Raw genomic sequence first — 16,221 nt, 5'->3', positions numbered from 1 at the left:
TTGGGGGAAAAACAGCAGAACCGTAGCTCAAAGATATAAAAGAGAAGAAAAAAGAAGAAACCCACGTTCTTAATGAACAAGTCCATGCAACTATTTCAGTTGTTGGTGTAGCTTCTACGGTTGCTGCAGTTGCAGCTGCAACTGCTACGTCTTCTGGTAGTGGTGGTAGTCAATCAAAGACAAGTACGGCAGCTGCAACTGCTACGGCTTCTCGTAGTGGCGGTAGTCAATCAAGGACAAGTATGGCAGCGGCAACTGCTACGGCTTCTCGTACCATACAGTCGCCCTTGTACCAGCACAGTGCTGTGTTTTGTCAGGTTCAGCAGCAATTTTCATTTTCTCAATGTCTGGCAGGTATACAGTCTGCCATGCAGCCTTGTTTTTTTATACAATGAGCTGATTGAATGACAATACATATATTTTTGTAAACAATTTAATCTAGTGACTTGCGACCTGAGCAAATAAGTTACTTGGTAAATTTATATGCAACTAGAAGTATATTGCTATAATTGAAAGATTAAAACAGTTTTTGCAAGGGGTTTTTCTTAATTTCAATGTAAACAATTAATCTTTTAACTCTACAATAGTGCAACATGAATATACCTCCACAAATTTTAGGTTTGAAAGATGATTGAAAAAAATAAAAGGAAGTTCTTTTAACTGTGTAATTTCTTTCAATACTTTTATTAAATCTATCACGAACTAATTATTTAAAGCTTGCTTACTGTTACATTTTCGAAGTGGTCCTTTCGTTACAGTTTGGGAAACTTTATAATGTAATTTGTTTCTTTCATATTGATATACATACATACTTCCTATATAAAAAGTAAAGGTTATTTATAATTTTGTAGTTATTGATTTGCACAATATCTCAGTGCAGCTCACACGTGTTTTAGGGTTTAAGGTTTAGTTATAATAATTTTGAAGATAGGATAAATTAACATAGATTTATTTTGATTATTGATTTACTGAGTATCTAGAGGATCAAATTTTTGTGTATTTTTTTTGAGTTCAAAATATGAGGAAAGTAGGTTTATATTTAGAGAGATTTGATTCCTCTTGATTTGTGTAGATTCGGAGTTAAGATGGATCTATACTGGTTTTGAGAAACATACTAATAAAATGTTTTAAGTGTAAGAATTTTTTTGTTTTCACTTATTTTATATAATATATACATAGGTGACATTGAAATATTTTATTTATAATTCACATTCTCCACATTAAAATGTTAATATGTCCCCTCACATTCATTCATAGGATAATCTCTCTATATATTAATTATTGAATTATAAAATACATATGAATGAAATAATGTTAAAATCTTTTACTCAACATGCATATTAAGATATATAACCCTCCTTAAACTTATTAATATTTTCTAAATCTTATATATCAACACCATATTAAGAATGAAATAGATTACACTTTCTTTAGCAATGAAAATGAAAATATAAGATTTTTTTTTTTAATTTCCCATGGGTGCATTGTTAAGGAGCTCCTTGATGTGAAGGTCACTGGTTCTAAACTTCATCAGCAAAAATCTAACCATGTTAAGGGCTAGTGTAAGGCAAAGGTGCTATCTTCTAAGACTTAGATGCCCCATGGATAACACTTTTCCAAGCGCAATCATCTTAGAACTCACACAACTTAGTAAACGAAAAAAATATTAAATGTAAATTGAACTTAAACTTAATTACACATCATATAATATCAATAATATTATTTTATGTCAACTCCATATTAAGTAAACATAGATTCTCATAAATTTGAAGTATTTTATTTATGTCCGTCATTATTTTTTTTTGTTATTATTATTTTTAATTTAATAATGTGAATATTATTTTATTATTTTTAAATTTAATGTTACCTGACAACAAGCCCAACCCCATACTGAGATGAAACCTAATGGCCTAATGAAAATATCTCCTCTTAGCCCTAATGATAACATTTCCCTAATGATAACATTTCCCAGAGGCTTTAAAAATACATGATTTTTTATCTTTTAATTAGACAATTTAACCTATAATTAGATAATTTGAACAATAATTTCAAACTTTACCTATTTCAATTTACTTCTTGTAGTTTTTATTCAAAGTAATTTAAACAATATCATACCATGTTCAAGTGTAACCATGTGATAGATTGTAAGTCTAATAATTTAGCATAGCAAAATTAAGTGTATTTCTAAATTAATTAATAAATTAACAAATACCTATAATTTAAAATACAAACAAAAAAATAATCATTATAGTATAAAATAAATAGTTAATCCATACAATGTTAAAAATGATTACTATACGTAATAAAATATTATCATCATTTTCAAATTTCACTCATAATCATTTTAATGTTTTAGGTTTATATACTAATTGTTACCAAAAAAATGAATTCACTAATCTTTTAAATTCATTATAAAAATGAATTTAATAATTTCAAACTTTACCTATTTCAATTTACTTCTTGTAGTTTTTATTCAAAGTAATTTAAACAATATCATACCATGTTCAAGTGTAACCATGTGATAGATTGTAAGTCTAATAATTTAGCATAGCAAAATTAAGTGTATTTCTAAATTAATTAATAAATTAACAAATACCTATAATTTAAAATACAAACAAAAAAATAATCATTATAGTATAAAATAAATAGTTAATCCATACAATGTTAAAAATGATTACTATACGTAATAAAATATTATCATCATTTTCAAATTTCACTCATAATCATTTTAATGTTTTAGGTTTATATACTAATTGTTACCAAAAAAATGAATTCACTAATCTTTTAAATTCATTATAAAAATGAATTCACTAATCTTTTAAAATGATTATGGAAGCATCAAGTTATTTTTCATTAAAAAATCCTAATTATCATTATTAAATAAGAAAATTACATTTTGAATATGCACTATTGTGTATTAAAAATGCACCATTACAAAAAAAAACAGCATGTAACATAAAATAGCAAATACATACAATATTCTCCCATTTGCTTAAGAATTTTATCTCAGAAAACTTAAATGATAAATATATATTCAATCGGGTAATATGTCCATCTGCAGGCCTTCTATGAAAGACATTTGATAATATTCATAGGTGGTATCATCTATCTTCTCTAGGATCTTTTGAGCCCTTTATGAAAGACATGTGATAATATTCATAGGTGGTATCATCTATCTGCTCCAAGATCTTCGGAGTGTCCATATTTTGCTAAGTGATTGCTTTAGAGAGAGTGTCTACATTGGAGTTTCTTTCCCTGTAAATATGGCAACATGAAATCCGATCAAAAGCAATCTTTAATTTTAAAATATCTTCAAGGATTTGATACAGTGTGTGCATGTGACATCTTGAATTCTTATTAAACCAATATTTAATAATCTTTGAGTCTCCAAAAATTTGCAGCCACTGACATCCCTTTTCTATATAAAAACAAAAGAGAAGCTTGAGGTTGAGTAACTCAACATAATTATTTGTGCCTCTATCTAACCTAATCTGAAGCTTGAAGAAGTGGTTTTCTCGAAGATATAAAATACCTGCCCTCCTCTCGCCCACACTCTCCCCCAATAAGAGAGGCCCCAACAGAGGTACCAAGTTGTGGAAACATAGGGCTCTTATACAACTTAGTAGCATCTCTCTTTCCCAAAAGGGTATTACTAGCATACACATTTTTCTAACTTCAAAACCATAGCTAACTCAATTACAATTTAACCAATTCTAATAGAGTATGCACGTCGTTTTAACTAGCAAGTCCTTTCTAACTCTAAACATCCTAATCATAACTACAATCAATTGCAGTAATAGACACATACATGGAGTACCTATACATCCTTTGAATTAACAACATCTAGTCACTAGTCCAAACCAATGGCCCACTAACAAGCTGCAACATATCAAGGGAGAGGAATTTGTGCTCAAGGGTTGAATTTCCACTTAACCAATGTAGTTACCTTAATTAAGTAAACCAATGTAGTTACCTTAATTAAGTACTACGCCTCAAGCAAGGCTTAAGACTAATGAGGAAAGGTAAATTAAGGATACTTAGAAATACTCTATAAATAATTCACACAACCCCTGATACAATCCTAGATTATGGATCTAGATGACTAACCATAGTGTGGTGGAGAGGCTTTTAGTCTTACACGACCTCAAACCCTCGGGGATTGGTGTGCAAGGATCTTAGTACCACCACGGGGGTTTCACTCAATGAACCTTTGACATATCACGTGTGTTCGTGGAATACTAAACAATACCTCTAATTTGACTACATATTGGGAAGTAACTCTAAAAAATCACATTATTTAACCCCTTACCAATACGAACCTAATACACCTTCCCAATTTAAAAAACCCCTACTCTCACTAGATATTGTAAGTATCCATTTTTTCATTAACATTTTTTATACCCTTTTGTATTTTTTCATTAATTTTGAGCTCCATTTTTTATACCTTTTAATATAAAAACCATTTACCCCCTAATATATGCTCAATATATTATGTTATTTTTTCTTCAATATATATCCCCAATATGAATGCACGTGGTATGGTATTTCCCCCCATTGAAGCCCCATGAGTACCACTCAAAGCCCCTAATGCATACCTCTAGTTGATTGATCAACATACTTGACAATGACATCCCTTTATAAGGATTTTATTGGCACCCCAAACCTCAATGACTGTCCTTGGTTATGCAAGTATTATACATGGAAGTGGCATATGAAAAGGCCCAAAATAATAATTTTTGGGTGCAAATAAACATGAGTACCTCATGATCAAGTGCACTCCCAACCTCATAAATCCACTTAGACTAGGTTATAGAAGTAATCATTTTACTCCTTCATATCGCAATCTAGAAGATAGATTTCTTACTCGGTCAGAATTTTTGAACATCTCCTCTAAGGCCAAATCCTTTCTTGGAAGATATTTCTCTTTTAAACTATCAAATGAAACAACTCTTTCAAGATTGGGTATTCCTCTTCCCTTTCCTTTTTATAAATAGCTTATGAATTATATTATAATTTCCATACGATGGGTAAAAGGTGAATTATAACTCTTCCATTTTAGGCTGTCAAACATGTTTAACTTTAGTAGGCATTTTTTTCCAGGTGATTTCCCTTACTGAAGGCTTCATATGCAATAGGACAAGGTGATCACTCGCATTAAACATTAACTTGTTTCCCTTGGATGTGATTCCTATGCTTCATTAATATCTCAACTTGCAATAGGTTAGCCTTCCTATAGAGAGAGAAAGAGGCCATCGTAATATATCTCAACTTGCAACAAGTTAGCCTTCCTATATATAGAGAGAGGCCATTGTGAATCATACTACTTCATTAAAAAAAATACAATGCCAAGAATACATATAAACCATCATTAAGTTAATAATCCGTGCTTGTCACCAATGTAGCGTGAAATTAGGCTTATGAATGAAACTACAATCGTATGATGGGTAAAAGGCCAATTACAATTCTTTCATGTTAGGATTTTCAGCACATTTAACTTTAGCAGACCGAAGGTTTCATATGCACTAAGACAAGGTGGTCACTGATATTGAATATTAACCCTTTCCCTTTCCCTTGGAGGTAATTCTCATGTCTTCATTGATATCTCAACTTGCAACAAGTTAGTCCTCTCTCTATATATATAGCCATAGCCATTATAAAATAGTGGATCATGCTACTTCGTAAAAACTAGTATAATATCAATATACATCACCATTAAGTTAATAATCAATGCTTTCTGTCATCAAGATTGAAGTGATATTCATTCTATATTTTAAACACAAAGTTCAAGATAATTGTTGAGTAAATAAAAAGTTCAAGCTAATTGTTAAATAAATAAATATATTAAAGTTCAATGCAATTAATTAAATATTCACACTTTAGCATTTTATTAAAGAAATATTCACCAGAAACATTAAGAAAACACCCGTATATAATGTACCAAAAAACTACTCATAAACAACCCATGAAAATACTCATAAACATAAAGTAACATTTCCACTCCTTAAAAATATAATCGCCCATCCATAATTGGAAATACTCATAAACATAAAAACTAATAACCATTCATTAAAGAGAAACACCCATGTTAATGATCATTGATAATTAATTTTTTGAAGATTAGTGTTGATGTTGATCATCTATAATCCACTATAATGACCAATAAACATTAAAAATTGTTAAATAATCATCCCGGTAACAAATAAAAATGATTTTCTCATCCTATACTATCAAAAGAATCCCATAACAATTCTCTACTAAATATAAATCAAAATCTTAGAAAAATTAGCAAGAAGTAATGAGTCCACACCTAAGGTGCATAATAATTAACAAATAACCCAATCCAAGAGTCCTCAAGCAATTACCATAAAATAGGTGTTATAAGATCCAGAAAATCAGAGAAACGCCCGATCTGAGGTGGTAGCCACTCAAAAAACTGTTATAAGAGGAGTTACGAAATTCACAGGATCCCATCCAACTATTTTACGACTTCCTGTAAGAGGAGTTTACGAAAAGCGCATGAACCCATCCTTCCATTTTACCACCTCTTCCAAGCCACTTCTTTCTTACCTGAATCATAAAATTCCAGAGGTAGTTCACGAAATCTCATTAAAGAGACATAGTTAATATTGCTACAACTGCTGCTCAACTACCAGAAACAAAAGCAAGCAAATAGATTCAACACAAGGAAAGTTTATTTTTTTGGATGTTAAATATGTACTTACAAATAACCATTCCCCATGTTCTTCTAAAATTTCAACTTCTTCCCCGGCTGTTACGTTCAGCTGCAACACCAGCCGACAAAATATTAGAGTGCTTTATTTGCATACTTCCATCCAAAACTACCTCGACAGTGACCCATTGTTGACTTTACCTCATCATCACAACTAGCTGGGAAATCACATAACACCTGACCAAACCATTGATTTTCAGTGCAATCTTCTTCTTCCACATCATGTGACACAGAACCCTGGCCAGCCATTGGATTTTCATATGATTCATATACCTACATTATTGTCGAGTCATAGCTTAGTGGTCCATCCCTTGAGAGCTGATTGTAAACGGACTTTTAGACAGGAATCCAAAATAACTTAGACAAGATTTCGTTGAAGAAAAGAGAAAAGATGCTTACAAGAGAATCTAACTGTTCATCTTGGAATGATGAAACTTTTGAAACATTGCCTGGTCTGCTGGCAGTTCCTGTTACAGTCTTGTCCCCCTGCTCAATCGTGGGAATCATTTAGAATTATTATTTTTAAAATCCATTACGCTTTAACAGAAGTACTCTGCTTAGACAATCTACTTGTGCACCAAATACCATGTCGAAAAGTCAAAATTCATGGAATATAACCACCATTATAACTCATGCTTCAGTCCTTTGAAAGTAGTGAACTCAAATGACACAATGCCAAATAACTAGACTTCATAATCTCAAAATTTGAGAAAGCAATTTAAAGCAGCATAGATTTAGAAAATTGACATTTATTAAAGATATTGTTTAACTATATTTTATGTTTTTGGAGTTTTTTTTATTGGAATTGGGTGAAATAATTTTGAGTTAGATTGTAATTTTTTGTGATTGAAATAGTGTTTTTAATGTATAAATAGATTTAATTCACTAGCTATTTAAATTGTGTAAAATTTAAAAAATTTAATTAAAAACACTCGCAAAAATAATTTTAATTTTTTTTTAAACTATAAGTACGAGTGGATATGGATATTCAAAATCATGGAGAAATGTAATGAGATGTGATTTAGAATAGGTAGCATCAGTCCTCTATATACAAGACCAAGGGATCATACAGAGGGCCCCTCCATGGGATTTGATTGGCGGATGGGAATTAAACCAGAAGGGTATTCTTATGTAGATTGTAGATTCGGAATTTGAGGATTAAGAGAGGCAATTGTTTAACCCTTTCTTTAACATCAGAATAATTTCTAAATCTACAATCCACATAAATTTGACAAAACAAGACACCTACCCATACATCAGAAAATGCTGAATAATTTGGATTCTCTTTTACCAATACTGGTTCATTTGTTGCTCCTAGTTGCACACGACTTCAAAAAATAACTAGCTCGACATCTCTGTTGCCACAGATTTTATGGTGCTTCAACTGAAAATTTACCTGCAAATGTTTAGTGTTGGCTACTGAAAAACTGTTGTAAGAGGAGTTTACAAAAAGCATATGAACATGGATATTCAAAATCAAAATAATTCAAACATGTCCATATGCACCATGCTGCAAAAATGTAATGAGACGTGATTTAGAATAGGTAGCATCAGTCCTCTATATACAAGACCAAGGGATCATACAGAGGGCCCCTCCATGGGATTTGAGGATTAAGGGTATTCTTATGTAGATTGTAGATTCGGAATTTGAGGATTAAGAGAGGCAATTGTTTGACCCTTTCTCTAACATCAGAATAATTCCTAAATCTACAATCCACATAAATTTAACAAAACATGACACCTACCCCCATACATCAGAAAATGCTGAATAAATTGGATTCTCTTTTACCAATACTGGTTCATTTGTTGCTCCTAGTTGCACGCGACTTAAAAAAATAACTAGCTCGACATCTCTGTTGCCACAGATTTTATGGTGCTTCAACTGAAAATTTACCTGCAAATGTTTAGTGTTGGCTACTGAAAAACTGTTGTAAGAGGAGTCCACAAAAAGCATATGAGCCCATCCTTCCACTTCAATATTTGTTCCGGGCTGCTTCTTGCTTACCTGTACCATAAAATTCAAAACAGGTAGGAAACACAATTTCACTCAAGAGGGACAATTAATCATGTTTGGAGCGGCTGCTCAACTAAAAAACAGAAACAATGAGATAATACACGGATTTTTTTTGTTTCAATGTTCACCATGTACTTACACGGAACCAATCCCCTTGTTCCTCTAAAATTTCGACTTGCTCCTCTGCGGTTAAGTTCACCTGCAACACCAGCCCACAAAATAATAGAAGCTTTGTTGCATACTTCCTTTTTAAAACAATCAATCTTATCTAGATTTTTGAATTTTGAATTGTAAATTTGGAAGATATTCTAAAATATGAAGAAATAGGGGCAATTTTTTTTTACTTTATTCTTTTCCATAGAAATATTTTTAAAATATATAATTTAATTAAATTCAACATGGATTGTAGATTCCATCAATATCTAAAAATTTAAATGGTTAAGAAAGATTAAATAGTTTAACCCTCTTCTGACTTTAAATTTTAAGATATTCTCCAAATCTACAATCCACATCAAAATGCCCTCTAAAACCACCTAGACAATTTCCGTTTCCAATTATTCAATGTTGACTTTACCTCATAATCATAACGAGCTTGGTAATCACATAACACCCTACCAAACCGTTGTTTTTCATTACGATCCTCTTCTTCTTCCACATCATGTGACACAAAATCCTCCTGCACATAGTCAGCCATTGGATTTTCATTGACAGCTAGCTGACAATAGACAGATTTTAAGACAGGAATCCAAAAAAGTTTAGACAAGATTCTGTAGAAAAAGAGCTGTTGATCTTGGAATGATGAAACTCCTAAAAGGTTGCTATGTCCGCTGGCAGTTCCAGTTGTGGTCTTATCCCCCTGTTCAATCGTAATAATCATCCAGAATTATTAGTTTTAAATTCATTACTCTTTAAGAGAAGTATTATGGTTCGCAAATAATCTACATGTGCAGCAAATACCATATGGTTGAAAAGTCAATGTTGATGGAGTAGAACTACTGTTATAACTTATGCTTCGGTTCGTTCAAGCTCCTGAACTCAAATGGCACAATGCCAAATAACGAGACTTCGTATTCTCAATATTCAAGAAGTAAAATTCTTAAATATTACTGTCCGAGACTTTGGACTGCTGTCCGAGAACTACTATAAATATTAAAAGGTAATAAAATTTCGGAATTCATTATGGTTAAATAAGTCAGATTAAAGAAAGAATTAACAGGCATTATGAATGGTTTTTGGCTGTTGATGAATTAAGAATTAACAGGTATTACGGATGGTTTTTGGCTGTTGATGAATTAACAGGCATTCGGGATGGATTTTGGCTGTTAATTTCTATTCAAGCTTCTACACGTAGGTAGAGTTTATCAATTAACAACATATACAAAAGAAATTGTTTATATTGATTTTACAACACAATAAATGGCCACTGCACTAACATCACACAAGTCTGTCCAAAGTGAAAGGTACTATAAACAACTCTAGTTATGTTCATGATAAAGATAATATAATTTTAGTGATAAAAAATAAAAATAAAAAATGGTTGAGTGGTAAGTAGGTAAATTTGAATTGATATCAATTAAGCTACTAACAACTATAATTATTAATTTAAAATTTAAATACAAATTTGATTCCATAACAAAAATTGATTATTTCTAAAATAAATTTCGGAATATATATCTTATTACTATTAAAAATGCTTTTCTTAATATATTTTTAATATAAAAATTTACAAACATTACACCAAAAAATTCATAACCGAACACATAATTTTGATGGAAAGGGGACTATGAAACTTTTAATCATTGGTGAACAGCTATAATGGAGAACGAACCGTCAATGATACGCGTTCGGAGTATGGGGTTCGAAACTCCCTGTCCCCTCTTTCTTCAGTTTTGTATTGGATACATCGGCTAGCAGCGGAAATTATGTTGCTGAAATAATGTTTAATATCCTAAAAACGTCTACATAAACAGAATAAAACCACAGTTACGGTCTGTTGTCAGCACAGTTACTATTTTCCCGTAATCAATTAAACATATGTGAAGGGTGATTTGTAGTTTTTGGGCGATTGAAATTGATGGTAAAAAACGGGAAAATTATACAATTAAAAAATAAATTTAAATAATACAATCGGTTTCACATTAAATTTTGAATAATATTAGAAAATCTAAAAAACCACATTAAAAACCACTTCTTTCTCGAAAATATAAATTACAAAAACAATTAACCCAAAAAAAATAAAATACCACTTCTCAAAAAGTACAAATTACAGGGGGTAAAAAATTAACAATAATAATAATAAGAAGAAGACCGTACGCTATTCATCAGGACTGCTTTCATTTCTCGCTCGGACCCGACCACCCAACTGAACGGATTCTTGCTAGTATGCTTACTCTACAAGGAAACCAATCTTCGATCCAGTCATAAGTGTGTTTTACTGAACAGCTTATCAATAAGCCGGAGAAACAGCTCCAGTGGGGGGTAACGAATTGAATTTTAGCATATTAAAGGCCGAATCGGACATAATTGCCTAATTTTCGAATTCTTAAGTACGATTCGGTCTAATTTGATAACCATATTAAAAATAACAATTATACATATGCTACACACAATATAATTTTAATGAAAAAGGACATATGAATAAACAGTAATTGAAAACCGTGAATTGATATCAATCAAATAACTGAAGCTACTTATAGTACTAAGCACATTTTCAACAACATCCAAGATTTAAGCAACCTTTTTCAGTAAGCAACATCCAAGATTTAAGCAACCTTGACCAAGTAGATGTTAAAAATATAAAACTTAAAATGTCTGCATAATTTTCCAAGTCCCAAAATGGCAAACATGGAATTTTGGTTTTCCAAATACAAAAAGACAAGCAAGGAAATTTGATACAGAGAGGACTTCATAGATCGGCGTTCAACAACAACTTTCCTTTTCAAGAAATTCAGTCGTATACGTGTTGGATTTTGGATAAATTCTGGGCCCAAGAATACAATAAAAAATGTCCGTAATTCCTGGTATCTGGATAAATTCTAAGCTAAATACTACAGTAAAAATTGTCCGTACTCTGTTAAAAGAGAGTAGAGACGTAGGAACTTTTAACCAACTATAATATAATAAACTGTAATACAAACACTTAATATTTGAGTATATAAGATTTTTCATTTTTTTTTTTCCTGTCTTTATTTTTCATTCTATTTTTATCTTTCATTTCCTTTATTTCTGCACAGAAAAAATAACTAACTTTAATTAGGAAAAATAATTAACTTTCATGAATTGCTTCTTGAACCTTTATTGGCTCCATTTAACATTTTTTTTTTTCTCTCCATTATTTTCTTCTCATTCTTTTGTTATCTTCTTTAATCATGTTTAACTTTTATTAAATTATTTATTTTATCTTCTACTAAATTATGTATTAGTTTTTAATTATCATTTTCTTTAATTTTTTTTACATTCCTTTGTGGGCTTAGATCTGCAATGATTAGAGTTCAACCCTAGGTGCCACTTTGTGCCTTGTCTACTACCATGCCAAACAATAACACCTATCTTCTTAGCTTCATTTGTTGGGCAACAATTTTTCCAACTGTAGATGTCTTCAACTTTCCTTTCATATGTGGCCCCATCTGGGTCTATGGTTATGGATACAACCATTGTCTTTAATGGAGCTATGCTTCAACAATCTTCTACCCTTTCTTTCCATATTCTTGTTCATGAAGCTCCCTCTATTTCCATTCCCATTGGCTTGAAGGATGGCAAGGAAGCAATTTTCCTCAGATCTAGTAATTTGGCTTGTCGTTCTTTGTAGGTTTTATTCATAGCTTACAAATCTTCAATCTTGGATGGGAAAAAATTGGCTTCATGTGATCAAGAAAGAAGTTTTCATTTATCCTTATGATAGGGGTTTTTGTTGTTGTTGAATTTGATAGTGCCAAAGATAGATATTTGATCTTTAACTCACAAATGTAGTTTTGGGGAAATTTTGGTTTGTGTATGAAACCTTGGTCTCCCTCCTTTGATTCAGTGATAAAAGTCCTGACTTATACTCATATTTAGGTGCAACTTCCAAGTATGCCACTACATCCATGGGGTTTTCCCCCTTGTTAGGCCACTGGGTCTGCTTTAGGAAAGTTCCATTTTTCCTCGTGCAAAACTCAAAGGATAAGCATTGCTACTTGTGCTAGAATCTATTTGGAAATGGACCTTAGTGTTGGGTTTCCAACTAAAATTAATTTAGTGGGAAAGATTTCTCTTGGACTCAAAATTTAGATTATGAGCATGTTTTCTCACAATGTAGGGCTTGTTTTAATATAGGTCATGTAGTTATTCATTGTCCAACTAAGTTAAAGAACGGTAGAAATTAGAGGAAATCTACTAGGTAGGTTAGCTCCACCAAGGATCATCAATTAATTCTAATGAAACAAATCTCCTTTAGCACTTCCTCCACCTCAAGTGACTAGATTCCAAAGAAAAGCAACAAGATCAAGTCTCTCAAAGTCCACTAAAAGTAGATTCGACTCCACAAGACATGGGTCATGAATCCCATGATAAGTCTTGTCCTCGAACAATAAAAAGTTGGGAAAATCATGCTGATGCAACTGAATCTTGTGAATAAGTGGAATCCCTAGCACAACATATTCTAGATCCAAACAAATAAGCAAGCACTCCTACTTCAACATAAGTCTATAAAACAATAGGAAAGGAGAAGAAGAAATATCTAGTGGTATTTTAGCCAATGGTCAAAGGAAGTCACACCCCTAGTTTAGTCATGTATTGCTTTTATTTATTGTTAAGTAATTAGATCTTGATAATATATTCATTTCAAAAATGTTGGAAAGTAAGTCTTTAAAGTATTTGGTAACCTAATCCAACCATGTTCTTTGGCATGTTGACAATATCTAAGCTAGAGATTAATGATGTCAGATGTACCCCATTGTGTTGTAAATTTTGCTCATTGTAAATTTTGTTCAATATAAATTTTTTCTCGCTATTAAAAAGAGAAATCATGATTTTCTTCTCATTCTTGTAATATCTTCTCTCTAATGTTCAATCATTTTCATCTTCTATCAAATTATTAATTGGCCCTTTATTAATCTCGCCCCACCCGTCTAACCCCCATTTTCCTTTTCCCCCTTGGCTATCATCTTTATTCTCAATAATCTTGATCTATACTAATACTTATTATTTCATGGTTTGAGCCTCTCTCATTCATTTTTTTAATTAATATTTTAATATTTCCACAGTAACCCTTTCAATGGATATCCTCTCTCCCTCTTATTTATTTTCCTCCTTACACTCTTTTCTAACATTATGCTTCAATAATTCTTAATGATGTGTGGAGCATCCACCTACTTTGGACACTACCAATATTTATAGACATTATAATTCCAAAAGCTCATCCAATAAACACATAGGAGTTCTTGTTTGGCTAAAGGCTTCAATTTCTCCAAATCTAGAATGTAAAGGATGAAGAGGTTTTTCTTGTGCAATGTTGGAATCTATAGGATAAGCAAGGTCAAACTTAACTATAAAATGAGTCTCATCAAAATTTGTATAAGAGATGATAACCAACACCATTTGTGTACATACATACTACCCAACATGCAATCAACTCACTGCCTAGCACTACCTCCACACTTCCTCTTTTTATGACGTATAGTATTAGCAAACGCTACTACTCATTTCAATTATTTTCCAATCTTTTTTGTTGTCTCAACTATATATATATATATATATATATATATATATATATATATATATATATGTTATGCATGTTTAAGTTTTGTTAGGATAAATGTTTCATATACCTTATAGTTATCTTAGTGAGAAGAATGCGCATGCATGTGGCCCATGTTGTGGTATTTAGATTTTAGTAGATGAAAAAAGTGTTGTGGTAGTCATTTCATCTATGCAGGTGGTAGAGGATAGAGTGGAAAAATGCTTGGATCATTTCCTAGTATCTAAGGGGATGTTGGAAGACTCTCTAAGGCTTTGGCAGTGAGGTCATTTTCCAGTTATTTTGGAGGTGGTGCCGGTAGGGAATAGACCTCCAAACACATTTAAATTTAATGTAGAATGACTGAAGGAGGATGAGTTTATCAATTTAGTTAAGGGACTTTGGAGATATTATGATCAAATGGTGGCATAATTAGTTTCTTATAGGTTGAAGGAAATTTGAAAAGAATCAAATAGGCAATCATTGTTTGGGCTTCTAGGAAAAGAAAGAGAGATGAGAAAAAAATAATAGAGGTGGAGAAATATTTGGCTAAAAGATACAATTAAGATGGAGTGGGATTCTTGTACAAATAAACTAAAATATAAATTCTAAATTTTTCAAAAATGAGGAGCAAGTTATTGGAAGAAAGTGTAGAAATGTCAAGAAATTTTCTATCGCTATTGAAATCGAATTGAAATCAAGAGACAAAAAAATCTTCTACTATTCTAAGGAAAGGAAAACACACGATAGAAATAGATGCAATAACATGAAACCATTAAAACATAAGGAACACAATGATTTTATAGGGGAACCCAACTGGGAAAAACCCCTATATTGTTTGCATTAATTTAGATGAGAATATGGATCAATTACAATGTCTTGCTTCAATCTTGAAGCACACCTTCTACTGCAATTCTGATCTCCTACTCACTGACCTACTCTTACCAACACTTAGCCAAAATAGGTCTCTACTTTCCTCCTATTTCCTTGTGCAATCCTTGAGGAAATTAACCCCTAAAAAAAAGGATAATTCCCTATTTCCTTGCACAAATCCTGAAGGAATTGAGACCTGCTCCAATGCAAAACATGTATAATTTATAATTACAATGTGCCCTTTCCTCCACTCCAACTAGGCAATTCAAATTCCATGCATGATTGGGAATATTTTTAGTAAATTGATAAATTAAGTGAGAGATTAGTGAGTTAACAATTGTTATGAACACTCAACTGAACTCCTACTGACTCCACTAAATACTAGAGCTTAGTTAATTGAATTTAACTAACAATAACTCCACTAGATTCCTAAATTTTACTAATTAGCCCATGCACAACTCTACTTCTAGCATATAACTTGAATTTACTGATTTAACTAGGAGACAAAGCCATGTCACTCTAGCTAACTGCAATCCAAGTCATCCTGCTAATGTTGAAAATTGAATTCCTCCATTTGACTAAGGCACAAGCCAAATGGAGCCTTTTCTTGTGAAAATTTTAACACTCCCTCTTAATAAGAAAAGGGTTCTGCATCACTCTTATCCTACTCCCATGGAACTCAAATTTTCCTCCTGGAAATTCCTTTGTCAAAATTTCTGCACCCTACTCCTCTGTGGGAATGTACTGCAACATCATGATTCTCCTATACACACAATATCTCAAGTGATGGTACCTAATATCAATGTGCTTGGACCTGTCATGAAATACTGGATTTTTAGACAGTTTGATACAACTTTGATTATCATAATAAATCATAGTAGGATCCAT

General features: G+C 31.8%; 1 protein-coding gene across 1 annotated transcript in view; it reads right to left on the bottom strand.

The window, feature by feature from the left end:
* Positions 1-6,153: 6,153 nt before the first annotated feature.
* The window catches only part of LOC149189767 (uncharacterized), a 33,844-nt gene continuing 23,776 nt past the window's right edge, over positions 6,154-16,221 (bottom strand). The window contains exons 6-12 of the mRNA XM_089413285.1: positions 9,319-9,420; positions 8,884-8,943; positions 8,625-8,735; positions 7,130-7,216; positions 6,872-7,003; positions 6,723-6,782; positions 6,154-6,567 (exon numbers count right to left, since the gene is read on the bottom strand). Coding sequence (XP_089269411.1) covers positions 6,481-6,567; positions 6,723-6,782; positions 6,872-7,003; positions 7,130-7,216; positions 8,625-8,735; positions 8,884-8,943; positions 9,319-9,420 — 639 coding nt within the window. The 3' untranslated portion in view covers positions 6,154-6,480. The remainder of the gene's footprint in view (positions 6,568-6,722; positions 6,783-6,871; positions 7,004-7,129; positions 7,217-8,624; positions 8,736-8,883; positions 8,944-9,318; positions 9,421-16,221) is intronic.

This window comes from Pinus tabuliformis, chromosome 3_1 (genome assembly GCF_031772625.1).
Source record: "Pinus tabuliformis cultivar Carrire ecotype Pingquan chromosome 3_1, CPIR1, whole genome shotgun sequence".
NCBI classification, from domain to species: domain Eukaryota; kingdom Viridiplantae; phylum Streptophyta; class Pinopsida; order Pinales; family Pinaceae; genus Pinus; species Pinus tabuliformis.
The sequence above is the reverse complement of the archived record's forward strand: the minus strand, read 5'-3'. Positions and strand labels throughout refer to the sequence as shown.